This window comes from Ovis canadensis, chromosome 4 (genome assembly GCF_042477335.2).
Source record: "Ovis canadensis isolate MfBH-ARS-UI-01 breed Bighorn chromosome 4, ARS-UI_OviCan_v2, whole genome shotgun sequence".
NCBI classification, from domain to species: Eukaryota; Metazoa; Chordata; class Mammalia; order Artiodactyla; family Bovidae; genus Ovis; species Ovis canadensis.
Window position 1 is genome coordinate 89,245,708 of NC_091248.1, and position 14,246 is coordinate 89,259,953.

Below are 14,246 nucleotides of genomic sequence, written 5' to 3' on the forward strand. Positions count from 1 at the left end.
GTTTATTTAGCTAGGGGGCAGGGTTTGTGCGGTTTAGGGTACAAGATTTCAACAATTTAGAGGGCAAAAGAGACTCGGATTCAGATATGTCAATTGTATATTACAACCACTTCAAAACTTTGCTGTGAAGTTTAAGATAAGTTACCTAAGCTCTAAAGCAGTCCATCTCACAATGTGATTTGAGAGTGCTTACGCATTACTGGGAACTGGAGAATCTCATGCCCCATCCCACACCGACTAAAGAAGAAAAGAAACAGCGGAGGGGGAGGAAGGAGGAAGGGTGGGCGTGGACACAGATCGGTGTTTCAATAAGCCCTACAGGAGACGCATGACTTCCCAGCTGGCTCAATGGTAAAGAATCTGCCTGCCAATGCAGGAGACTCCAGAGACGTGGGTTTGATCCCTGGATAGGGAAGATCCTTGGAGAAAGAAATGGCACTCCAGCATTCTTACCTGGAAAATTCCACTAATAGAGGAGCCTAGCAGGTCCATGGGGTCGTGAAGAGTCACACACGACTGAGCGACTTCCCTTTCACTTTTCACTTTCATGCATTGGAGAAGGAAATGGCAACCCACTCCAGTGTTCTTGCCTGGAGAATCCCAGGGACGGGGAAGCCTGGTGGGCTGCCGTCTATGGGGTCACACAGAGTCGGACACGATTGAAGTGACTTAGCAGCAGCAGCAGCAGGCTACAGTCCATGGGGTCACAAAGAGTTGGACACGATTAAGCTACTGAACCTGTACGCGGGCGCGGGCGCATACAGCCGGGGGATTCATGATAGAGTTTGAGAACCACTGCTTTAAAGAACTGTATGAATGCTGAATAGTTAGGAGATTTAAAAAAGCCGAGGAGAAGGAAGGGAGAGAGGGACGGAGAGAACGAAAGGAAAGGAAAGAAAATCGAGGCTCGAGAGGGCTCGGAGTCGACCTCAGGCAGAGGACCCGGCTCTCTGAAAGAAAATCGGAAGTGGTCGAATGGCTCGGTAGGGGAAAAACCTAAGGGGCTCTGGGACCTCCCAGGACTGTCCAGTCAAGCAGGAGCCTGGCGACGCCGGGCACCGGCAGGTGGCGCTGGACGGGCAATTGACAAGGAGGCGGGGTCTGCCCCGGGAGCATAGGCAAGCTCTCTGGAGGCACGGGCGCCGCGTGGGGCTGACTGGCACCTCCGGGCTGGCTCTGCTGCTGTAACTTACCGTCAGGTCACGCCGAGAAGCGGGTGAGTCCCTTGAATCGTTCTGGTTCGCCTTGCTCCCTGCCTCTGGGTGTCCCTGCGAGGCTGGACGCCGGCTCCCAGCTTCGGGAGGGGTGTAGCGGGTTGCGTTCTGTCCCAGGACTCGGGCGGCGGCGCTTGCGGGCAAGCACAGCTCAATTTGCCCCTTGTGCGCCGCTTCGGGAGACGCTGCCTTCCAGCGAACTCTCCGCAGAGCACACAGCTCCATTGAGGCCGGTCCAGGGGCTGGCAGACAGGGACTCACAGAAGAACCTTCTCGCTGGGGACTCAAGGGATATGATGGGTTGTTAAGTTTGTGCTAAGGTCGGGCTCCAGTGGCAAGTTTTCCAACTTGGCAAAAGCGTCACGAGTTTGTATAGCACTGATGAATGATTGGTACACAGCACTTAAAATCGTGCAACTTGTCTTCAGGGTTCCTGTAACAGAAAGCTTTTATTTTAAGTCCTGGGAACATTAGTCTGACTCTCAGAAACTGCGTTGGGGTTCAAATTCCCTCCAGTCAATCAAGGCTTTATATTTGTCAGAGGTCAAAACCACTGGAAGAAGTTTGTAGACATAAAATTTACCAACACTTCCAAATTGCCGACTCTGTTCTTTTTTTGTTTAAAAATTTTTTCTTCTTCATTTAATAAAAGTTCGCTCATTTAGCACAGAATGTTAAGCACATGCCTAATAACACGGCCCAGTGAAGAAAAATATCTCCTGTTCACATGGTTAAATGTGGTAGTTTGCAGTTGAAAGTATAGATAGAAGGTTTGGAAATGCAACGAAACTCACGATGTATCCCAGTCATTGAGTTTCTTCATATTCTAAATTGTTTGACATTAACATAAGTCAATCGGGCTGTGTCAATATTTAGCAGGAACATCAGGTCCTGGTACAGCCAAATGGAACAGTCACATCAGAAATAGGCTTTGGGTTTTAATGGATCAAATTCTGGAGTTCCTAACATCTGAATACTGTGCTGTTTCCTGTTGTTTTTGTTGATGAAAAAATTTTATTGTAGAACTTAGATTATATATTTGGTTAATGTGTGAGGGAAACCAACATATTTTATTTGACTGATATTTTATTTTCTTGGCTTCAGGGCACAAAGTGGACTGTGGGCCACACAGTTAACAAGCTCCCTTGCTGCCTGGGGTTTTTCCTTTGCTCTTCCGCATGGTCTTCCTACCACACAGATGAATGGTTGGATACCTCCACAGGGCCACTCCGGCTCTTCACCCAGATTCTATACCCAGTGGCCCTCAATCAGCAAATTCTGCCAGCTTGCTAGATGCCCCAGGGCCAGGGCCAGAGGATGGGCTTCACCCTGCTCATGCCTCCTTCTGTCCATAAAACTCTGTCTTCCTTTCCGATACACTGCACTACCATGTAGTCAGTTCTTGAAATGTCTGCCTTGTCTCCTAAACTTTGAGGTTTTTGAAGGCAGAGTCTCCACCTCATTTAACTTTATATTCCCACTGCCTACCTTGTTCACAGTATGATTAACAACTTAATATTGAATAAGTATAGATTTGTATGTTACAATCTTTACCATCCTGAAACTTACAATTAAAACATTTCCTAAACATAGTGAATTATTTGTCTTTGATTACAATAGATAGAACTTGTATTCCTAGTCACATACAAACTCCCAAATTACCACAATAATAATGTTGGTTAGATCACCAAATGATTTGGAATAATGCTTCTTAAGGAAATAGACTATAAATTGCTCCAGAGCAGACATGAAATCTCTTTTCTCCTTTTCCTCCTTATTGTCGGTCATAGGTTTGCATTCATAGATGCTTGATGATTGGCATATGCTGCACTCGAAACTCTTTCAACTGCCAATGATACACACCCAATTCAAACTAACAAGCAAAATAGGTAATCTATTGGCTTATGTAACCAAACAATTCAGAATCTGGTTTCAGAGACTCTAAATACTTGAATATGCCAGGACTCTTCTGTGTCTGTCCCCATTTGTTGCCTAGGCTCCTGTGTGTTGGCTTTCTTCTGTCCTGTTGAAGACACCTTCCTCCTTTCAGCATGCAGAAGAAGGCATGGAGGCTTGTATCATCCCAATATAACAAAATGTTAAAGACATCTTGTATTTATCTTCCACTTCTAAATATAAATATATCAGGGAAGGACTCTATTTGGCTCAAATAGAGATGTGTGCCATCCCCCAAATAATCAGTGTGATGAACAGAATAGAGAAGTGTCATTAGTCAAGACTGAGTCACATGCCCACATCTGTGGCCAAAAGAGGGCATTTCTTTGCATAGGAGATGTGTTTTAGATCATAAAAATAAGTGGGGGAAAAATGTGGGTAGACCAAAACAAATAATTGTAGCAGGAATATTGTGAAATTTTGAAACAAGCAACATGTGGAAAATGTTCTCAGAGCACTTCAACAAAGGCACATGTTGGCATTATGTAAAGATGGCTCCTCTTTATTCTTTGTGAAGCTCAAACCTCTAAAAGTTGGAAAATGGGGACCTCCCCAGTGGCCCAGTGGTTAAGACTCTGTGCTTCCAATGCAAGGGATGCAAGTTTGATCCCTGGTTGGGGAACTAAGGTCCCACATGCTGCCCAGCACAGCTAAAAAATAAAAACAAATATATATATTTTTTAAGTTGGAGAATATTTTGATGTGTTTTAAACTACTGGAAACAATCTTCCACTTAATAAAGTATGACAAGTGGTCTAAAATCCCATGAACAGATGAGCCTAGAAGGCTGTAGTCCATGGGGTCACAAAAGAGTCAGCCACGACTTAGCAACTAAACAACAAAAACAAAATTCACAAACACTTGGAATGTTTCTATCAGTCAAATGGTTGTATAGATAATCTGTTTTCTTATTGAATTTCATAGTGGACAAATTGGTGATGTATTCCTATGAAAATAAATTTAGAACTAATAAAACAGTGAATAATATTGTGACATCATATGTTTCCATTTCCTAAAAAATGTTACACCAAGCCCAGGTGAGGATCTGCGAAGTGTTAAAGAAAGTTCAGTTCAGTTCAGACCCCATGGGCTGCAGCACGCCAGGCCTCCCTGTCCATCACCAGCTCCTGGAGTTTACTCAGACTCATGTCCATTGAGTCGATGATACCATTCAACCATCTCATCCTCTGTCCTCCCCTTCTCCTCCTGCCTTCAGTCTTTCCCAGCATCAGGGTCTTTTCCAATGAGTCAACTCTTCACATGAGGTGACCAAAGTATTGGAGTTTCAGCCTCAGCATCAGTCCTTCCAATGAACACCCCTAAAGCATCAATTCCTCGGTGCTCAGCTTTCCTTATAGTCCAACTCTCACATCCATACATGACTACTGGAAAAACCATAGCCTTGGCTAGACAGACCTTTGTTGGCAAAGTAATGTCTCTGCTTTTTAATATGCTGTCTAGGTTGGTCATAATTTTCCTTCCAAGGAGGAAGAGTCTTTTAATTTCATGGCTGCAGTCACCATCTGCAGTGATTTTGGAGCCCCTCAAAATAAAGTCTGCCACTCTTTCCACTGTTTCCCCATCTATTTCCCATGAAGTGATGGGACCGGATCCCATGATCTTCGTTTTCTGAATGTTGAGCTTTAAGCCAACTTTTTCACTCTCCTCTTTCACTTTCATCAAGTTTCTTTAGTTCTTCTCCACTTTCTGCCATAAGGGTGGTGTCATCTTCATATCTGAGGTTACTGATATTTCTCCCAGCAATCTTGATTCCAGTTGGTGCTTCATCCAGCCCGGGCTTTCTCCTGATGTACTCTGCATAGAAGTTAAATAAGCAGGGTGACAATATACAGCCTTGACATACTCCTTTCCCGATTTGGAACCAGTCTGTAGTTCCACGTCCAGTTCTAACTGTTGCTTCCTGACCTGCATGCAGGTTTCTCAAGAGGCAGGTCAGGTGGTCTGGTATTCATTCCCATCTCTTTCAGAATACTCCAGAGTTTGCTGTGGTCCACACAGTCAAAGGCTTTGGCATAGTCAATAAAGCAGAAATAAATGCTTTTCTGGAACTCTCTTGCTTTTTCAATGATTCAGCAGATGTTGACAATTTGATCTCTGGTTCCTCTGCCTTTTTTACAACCAGCTTGAACATCTGGAAGTTCATAGTTCATGTATTGTTGAAGTCTGGCTTGGAGAATTTTGAGCATTGCTTTACTAGCATGTGAGATGAGAGCAATTGTGCAGTTAGTTTGAGAGTTCTTTGGCATTGCTTTTGAGATTGGAATAAACACTGAGCTTTTCCAGTCCTGTGGCCACTGCTGAGTTTTCCAAATTTGCTGGCATATTGAGTGCAGCACTTTCACAGCATCATCTTTTATGATTTGAATAGCCCAACTGGAATTCCATCACCTCCACTAGCTTGTTTATAGTGATGCTTCCTAAGGCCCACTTGACTTCACATTCCAGGATGTCTGGCTCTAGATTAGTGATCACACCATCGTGATTATCTGGGTCATGAAGCTCTTTTTTGTACAGTTCTTCTGTGTATTCTTGCCACTTCTTCTTAATATCTTCTGCTTCTGTTAGATCCATACCATTCCTGTCCTTTATTGAGCCCATCTTTGCATGAAATGTTCCCTTGGTATCTCTAATTTTCTTGAAGAGATCTCTAGTCTTTCCCATTCTATTATTTTCCTCTATTTCTTTGCACTGATCACTGAGGAAGGCTTTCTTATCTTTCCTTGCTATTCTTTGGAATTCTGCATTCAAATGGGTATGTCTTTCCTTTTCTCCTTCGCTTTTTGCTTCTCTTCTTTTCACAGCTGTTTGTAGCCTCCTCAGATAGCTGTTTTGCTGTTTTGCATTTCTTTTTCTTGGAGATGGTCTTGATCCCTGTCTCCTTACAGTGTCACAAACCTCCATCCATAATTCATTAGGTTCTTTTATCTGGTAGGAAGTGTGACAAAATAATTTCCTTGGGGCTAACCAGGAGAGTGGGCATGTCAGTGATTGACTACGTCTCAACAACCCCACTGGAAAAATACTAGAAATGCATGTCTTACCAACAAAACCACGTCTGTAACTCTGATGGGAAAATGGCACTCTGAATATACAACATTTCAGTCCTTCATGGTGCTATTAGGGTTCACCTTACTAGACTGTCTATTCTGTTTGTTTTCTGAAACTAAGAATACATATCCCCATAAAATCACTTCACTATTGTTTCAGATTCATGTCAACCCCAAAAGTCTATTAAAACACAGCTTCCTGAAGTTTAATCTTTTATCATCAAACTCTAACCACCACTGACAATATTGTTACTCTTGAAAAACTGCATTCCCAATTCTACTTATCTTTGAGGGGAGTTGACTTTCCTCCAGATGAACACCTGAAGTTAAAGTCTCCTAAAATAAAAGGCAATATCTGACTCTTTGAATTCCATATAGATACTTGGGTCATTCATTGCACTGATAGATGGACAAAGAAATACACTCACTATTGACCCAAGAGCTCTTGTTCAAATTTTTACAGATTATAATATGAGGTTAAATGAGTCACTCAGTCACTGTATTTTAAACTGTATTTTCTCACATTAGCCCTCAGATGAGTTAATTTTTCATATTTCCCTATCAAACATTAATATCATAAATAGCATAAAGATGAAGACAGTAATTTTTATTTTCATAGGTGGCTGAAGCCATTCTATTTTATAGAATTAATGGAGAGCAGACAAGACATCACAAACCAAGAAGAACTTTGGAAAATGAAGCCTAGGAGAAATCTAGAAGAAGATGATTATTTGGTAAAATAATAATTAAAATCTATAAATAATTCAAATGCTGTTCAGTATCTCCTAATGTTATAAAAAAGTGATTTTTACCCTTTGCTCTGATTCCTGGTACTGATATTGTGATGGGTAAAGGGCACTGTGGGCTATAAGAGAAGATGTACCTTGATGGTCATGAACTAAGCAAATAACCTTGAATAAGTTGCTGAAAATCCTGGGTCTTGGTTTATCTATAAAGTGAGAGAGTTGGACCAGATCATCTCCAAGGTCTTTGCAATTCTTTGTAACATTCTGTGGGTTTAAGGTTTTTGAACAAGTCATCAATGCCCATTAACACTAGTTTCACAAGTGTGCTTTTTCATAGGCACATGGCATCTTACCAAGAGATCATCAAGTTAATTGACGATTCACTATTTAACCAAATAAATTCAATTTTGGAATAAGAATCATCTGTCACACTTTTACCCCACATCAAGATTAAATGCTTTTTACTAACTTATCTGACTTAATGAGTGGTGGAAAATATTGGTTCCAAACTTTTTACCTTTCCAACTGATATAAATTACAGTTTTAACCAAAAGTATTTATTTTATCTTAGTTGTCTTAATAGAAAAAATTAAGTAGTATAAGTAGATCCTGTCTAAAATGTACATAAAATCATTTTCATTTTTCAAGTGAACTGTCTTGCTTGCTGTCCTATAATTCTTCACCCTTAACCAGAAAATTGATCTCAGTGGACTACTTTAACATGCAGAGATGGCAGAATCTATATCACATTCAGCTCCCTTCTAAATGGAGTAATTGGAAAAATTACTGGATGTAGCAGTGATTTATTACTGAAAGTAAAAGTCAAAAGGCCATTTTTAAACACAAAAAATGATACAGAACTATGTGAATTAAAGTTACTCTGCAGAAAGTGAGGAAATAAGATAATCACTAATGTCATTTTGAGCATTAAAATGTTATAGGTCTGCATATAGAGCTATAAGAAATTAGAAATAACATATTGAGTGAGAAATTTATTCATAAAGTAACACAATATGAAACACTGAATATAAGTTCCTATTTTGTTTTGTTTTTAATTTGCTGTTATATCAGTCAGTTGTGGAAGTGACAAACTACTCAATGCAAATTTTTGAATCGTTGACTACCTCTAAATGCAACTGGGTAAAGAAATAACTTTCTCAGGAAATAGATCATCCTTGCGGGATTTAACTCCTTACATAGTCTTTGTACCATTTAACAATTTATCTGTTAGTATTTATAAAAATGAAATATTTTGTGAATATAAGTCTATGGGATGGGGGAGAGGGATAAATTGGGAGACTGGGCTTGACATATATATACACTACCAAATATAAAACAGATAGCTAATAAAAACCTACTGTACACCGTAGAGAACTGTACTCAATACGCTGTAATGACCTATCTGGGGAAAGAATCTAAAAGAGTGGATATATGTATATGTATAACTGTTCACTTTGCTGTACAGCAGAAACTAACACAGCATTGTAAATCAACTAGACTCCAATAATAACTAATTTTTTGAAAAGACTACATGATGCAAATTACATGTTCTTAGCTAATAGTAATGACTGTATTATTCCTGGTCCTTTGTACTTGAATGAATGAAAAATTCATTCTTCAGATCTTCACAGAGAGTTGTCCAAAAAAATTATAAAACAAATATGACTATGACAATTTATGTGTTATTATTTTTACCAAAGATTACTGGAATTTTTTTCTAGTTTTTCAGTTTTTGTTTCCCAGTTGCATTATTTCATTCTTTTATGCTTTCAAGATAGAAACACAGTGGTCTGAGATCTAGCAAACATATCTGAAGCATATATTTCTTCTGACTTAAAGAAAAATGAGTAACAGAAATTATGGAGAACCCCAACAAAGGAAATGGCAACCCACTCCAGTATTCTTGCCTGGAGAATCCTGTGGGTAGAGGAGCCTGGTGGGCTGCTGTCCATTGGGTCGCACAGAGTTGGACACAACTGAAGCAACTTAGCATGCATGCATGCATTGGAGAAGGAAATGGCAACCCACTCCAGTGTTCTTGCCTTGGAGAATCCCAGGGACAGAACAGCCTGGTGGGCTGCCGTCTATGGGGTCACACAGAGTCGGACATGACTGAAGCGACTTAGCAGCAGCAGCCGCAGCCAACAAAGATAGGATATCTAAGTGCACCTTTGATCATTGCCACATAGTGTATGCCATCTTCACTTAATCAGTATCCGAAAGTAGGGTTCTAAATGTCCTTTTTTACTGATAAGCACAATGAACAGTAAGTAATTAGTTTGAGAGACATGCATTGTTTTGTTCAATTTTAAGATGTTTATTTTCTTTCCTTTGTAGAATAAAGACTCAGAAGAGATCAGCATGCTGAAAAGACCTGTGCTTTTGCACTTGCACCAAACAACCCGTTTTGATGAATTTGATTGCCCCCCAGAGCTTCAGCAAAAACAGAAACTCTTTCCAAAGTGGCGCTTGCCAATTAAAATCGCCGCTATTGTATCATCTCTGACTTTTCTCTACACTCTTCTGAGGGAAATAATTCACCCTTTTGCGACTTCCCATCAACAGTATTTTTATAAAATTCCAATCCTGGTCATCAACAAAGTCTTGCCAATGGTTTCCATCACCCTCTTGGCACTGGTTTATTTGCCAGGTGTGATAGCAGCAGTTGTGCAGCTTCATAATGGAACTAAGTATAAGAAATTCCCACACTGGTTGGATAGATGGATGGTAACAAGAAAGCAGTTTGGTCTTCTCAGTTTCTTTTTTGCTGTACTACATGCAATTTACAGTTTATCCTATCCGATGAGGCGATCCTACAGATATAAGTTGCTGAACTGGGCATATCAACAGGTAGGATGACATGGCTGACCATTAAACTAAAAAGTCCAAGTCTCCTAACAAATCAACTCTTTCTTATTTTAATATCAGTACCCCAAACCTCTGTTGAAACCCTGTGTTGAGAAAGTAGTCTGTTCTAAAAAAAAAATTTTTTTATAACTCTTTACTAGGCTTAGTCGTATAATTCTACATGAGGAATGTTTTTTAGGCTGAAAATAGTAAGCTAGAAGTTTAACAACATAAATAAGTGTTTTGTTCATGGACAGAGCCATATTTAAATCTTCTGCCACCCTCAGAAGGTTTATTTTTAATGGTAACTCAGAATTTTCTGCTTCTTTACCACACATGACAGTTCTAACCATTAGCTATTATATAAATTAATAAAACAGATTATATAAATGTTGCATTCAAAGAAGGAGGTTAATAGTGCCTATGTCATTTCTCTTAGAGAAATGCAAAAAATACCATCATAAATTTGTGGAGGCCCCTAGTTATCAGGGGGCTTCTCTGGTGGCTCTGATGGTAAAGAATCCGCCTGCAATGCAGGAGACCTTGGTTCAGTTCCTGGGTTGGGAAGATCCCCTGAAGGAGGGCATGGCAACCCACTCCAATCCCCAGGGACAGAGGAGCCTGGTGGGCTACAGTCCTTGAGATCGAAAACAGTCGGACATGACTGAGCAACTAAGTGCAGCTGGTTATCAGGTCCTCCACAGTAGAAGGAGCATAGCAGGAGGGTCTTACATTGGAAACAAGTGTCATTTGCATATTTTTCCTTCCTCTTTTCACCCTCTGTTAGGTCCAGCAAAATAACGAAGATGCCTGGATTGAACATGATGTTTGGAGAATGGAAATTTATGTGTCACTGGGAATCGTGGCACTTGCAATACTAGCTCTGTTGGCTGTGACATCTATTCCATCTGTGAGTGATTCTCTGACGTGGAGGGAATTTCACTATATTCAGGTAAATTATATACGAAATAACTCTGACTCCTCAGCAAGGTAAATCTTTTTGTGCTTATAATGTCATCCAGTGTATAGACCTTAGTGTATAGGCTTCCCAGGCGGCACTAGTGGTAAAGAACCCGCCTGCCAATGACAAGGAGACATAAGAGACCGGGTTCAGTCTTGGTCGATCCCTGGGTTGGGAAGATCCCCTGGAGGAGGGCATGGCAATCCACTCCAGTATTCTTGCCTGGAGAATCCCATGGACAGAGGAGCCTAGCAGGCTACAGTCTATAGAGTAGCAAAGAGTCGGACATGACTGAAGTGACTTGGCATGCACGCATATAGACTTTAACCCATAAAAAATAACATGGTTTTCCAATCACGAAGATCTCACACTTGTTCCAATTAAAAAGTGTGCTCTTCTGTCATTTTCCCTCTTGCTTATACATACGGGAAATGTTTTTTAGACACATACAAAAGGCATTACTCAAAGAAAAATATTATTTCTAACATTTGAAACTCATTAGACCATTTGCTATCTGTTTAATAACAACAAATTTGATGTTTTAGAAATTCAATATTGTTTACTTAGTTCTCCAAAAATAGAAGAAAAAAAATTGTCTGTCTCTGACTTTATTCATGCCTTTTAAGTTACATGGCTTTGTGCTGTCCTCCTTGAACTATGGAGTTTTATCTACCAACTATGGGATTTTATCTATTCTAGTATCTTATTTTAAAGGCTTCTTTTTCCAAGTTAATTTTTTTGTAACTTACTCACTTGAAGTTTCTCAATATTCTTGGAATTCAAAATTATCTCAAGTTGACCGAGGTTAACTTGCTAGTGGTAGATTATACCCTAAAAAGAACAATGTGCCAGAATTCACAAGGGGATCCATGTCTGACAATATTCAAAAGGCTGAGCTTAATTCAGTCCTAAGCACTGCCAAGATGCTAAACCACAATGTTCTATCTTTTGTAAGTGGACATCTTTAGAAATCTCAGAAAGTCAGCTAATCCTCACTGTCCTTTCTACACATCCATGCATATACTCCAACAGACTCCTTAATCATCTGATTAAGCTGGAAAGAATGTCTCCCTCTGAATTATTCAAATGTGGTTTAGAGATGGTGCCATGTTTTCCAAGCATAATAATTGCTGATTTTGTGGGTTTAGCTTGATAGCCATTAAATAATAGCCTATAGTCTATTCCTCATTAAATAACTTCCTTCTTACACTGCTCTGCCTGTCACACATATGCTGTGCGTCACTTTACATATTTAATTACAAAGTCAAGCACTATGTCTTGACAACCCATCCCATTCCACTCAAGGTAGAATACCTAGCCCATACTGCTGCTGCTGCTAAGTCGGTTCAGTCGTGTCTGACTCTGTGCGACCCCATAGACAGCAGGCCACCAGGCTCCCCCGTCCCTGGGACTCTCCAGGCAAGAACCCTGGAGTGGGTCACCATTTCCTCCTCCAATGGATGAAAGTGAAAATTGAAAGTGAAGTTGCTCAGTCATGTCCGACTCTTAGGGACCCCATGGACTGCAGCCTACCAGGCTCCTCCGTCCATGGGATTTTCCCAGGCAAGAGTACTGGAGTGAGGTGCCATTGCCTTCTCCAACCTAGCCCATAGCATGTACACAATACAAATTTAGTAAATTAATCTTCAACGAACTACATATATTTTTTAATTAATAACCTAGAAACTTTTCATTAGCAATCCAAGAACTGATTACTCTATGATTTACCTTGGACATTTACATCTAAAATCATAAACTTAGCTATTTGATTGTATTCACTGGGGCTTATTCACTGCTGAATAATTGTGAGTTGCATTCATTCTAGCAGTCTAGTGAATATTTCCCATAATGTAAATAGAAGTCAAAAGATATCTAGAAGAACTATTGTCAGAATGCCATAAAACTACATAGGTGAACAATTGTTTTTATAACTTTATCTAGATGGTGCCAAGTATCCCAGTGCAAGCTAAAATTTTTCTTCACGTCTATGTCTACATATCTCTGTTTTATTCAAACATTGAGATAATTGTTAGTGTTTTTCCACTTTATCAAAAATGTTTGATTTTTTAGACAAAGGCCAAGATCATTCACTTTAGTATGAATATACCAAAATCATAGTCCATAACTTTGTTGTTGTTGTTCAGTAGCCAAGTCGTGTCTGACTCTTCATGACCCCATGTACTGCAGCCTGCCAGGCTTCCCTGTCCCTCATCATCTCTTGGGGTTTGCTCAAACTGAATCACTTTAGTTGCCTTCACAACTGGTAAAGATCACTGGTATAAGTTGATTTTGCACTGATCTTCAGTCAACCTACCAATATTTATTGAGAACCTAAAATGTGCAAATCATTGTGTTGATTCTACAGGGATCCTGTGATGATAGGACAGAGTTTCTGAGTTTAGACGTCTCTTGTTAAGCAGAATTAAGGCAAATACACAGGGGATAGAGCATCATAAAATAAATATCATAAGAGAGAAAAACAAGGTGTGGAGAAAGGGAGGACAGTGTTACTGATTATCTGAGACCAAAAGGAGAATAGTTGTGAATTTTCTCAAATAGCCTGGAGACAAAGGCATTACCCACATGTAGAAAGAGTGGAAAGAGACGAGTGGACAATAACAGATGAACGGAAGAATTTCTAACCAACATAGCAGCTCTAGATGATATAGGATGAAATAAACTTTTAATGAACCATCCTCACCAAGATAATTCTTTTTCTCTTTTGCAGAGCAAGCTAGGAATTGTTTCGCTTCTGCTGGGTACAATACATGCATTGATTTTTGCCTGGAATAAATGGGTAGATATAAAACAATTTGTATGGCATACACCTCCAACTTTCATGATAGCCGTTTTCCTTCCAATTGTTGTCCTGATATGCAAAGTCATACTACTCCTGCCCTGCTTGAGGAAGAAGATACTGAAGATTAGACATGGTTGGGAAGATGTCACCAAAATTAATAAAACTGAGATGTCTTCTCAGTTGTAGAAGTGCTGTTTATACACATTTTTATCAAATATTGATATATTTTATCATAAACACTTCAAATTTGTATTTGTTTAATAAAATGACCACTTGAGGATCTTAACATATCTCTTTGTTTATGGGTGATGTTTGAAATGTGTGTATTTTCTTTCAGATTTGATTAAGAGTGAGAAATTAATCTTTAGCACATTCCATATGTTCAGTAAAGCTGAGCATAACAAAATAATCACATCTGATTATCAGACTACATAACATTATAAATAATAAAAGGCCTTAAAATATCAGTCCCTGATACTCCTTAAAAGTTATCATAAGCCATGAAAAAAGATACTATCTGATGGCCAATAGGCACATGAAATGATGTTCAACATTGCTAATTATGAGAGATGCAAATCAAAATTACAATGAGGTACCACCTGACACCAGTCAGAATGGCTGTCGTTAAAACCTCTACAAATAACAAAAGCTGGG

General features: G+C 39.7%; 1 protein-coding gene across 3 annotated transcripts; it reads left to right on the forward strand.

Annotated features, from left to right (window-relative positions):
• The first annotated feature begins 253 nt into the window (after positions 1-253).
• STEAP1 (STEAP family member 1) lies at positions 254-13,882 on the forward strand. 3 transcript variants are annotated; one of them, XM_069586804.1, is made up of 5 exons: positions 254-1,216; positions 6,858-6,972; positions 9,322-9,834; positions 10,619-10,783; positions 13,521-13,882. In XM_069586804.1, exons 2-5 carry the CDS (start codon positions 6,889-6,891, stop codon positions 13,776-13,778), a joined length of 1,020 nt encoding a protein of 339 aa, XP_069442905.1. In that variant the 5' UTR covers positions 254-1,216; positions 6,858-6,888; the 3' UTR covers positions 13,779-13,882. The 3 variants fall into 3 exon arrangements, with proteins under 3 accessions (XP_069442905.1, XP_069442906.1, XP_069442907.1); XM_069586805.1 differs by having other exon boundaries at positions 555-1,216; positions 6,884-6,972; XM_069586806.1 differs by lacking the exon at positions 6,858-6,972 and having other exon boundaries at positions 1,089-1,216.
• Positions 13,883-14,246: the final 364 nt, after the last annotated feature.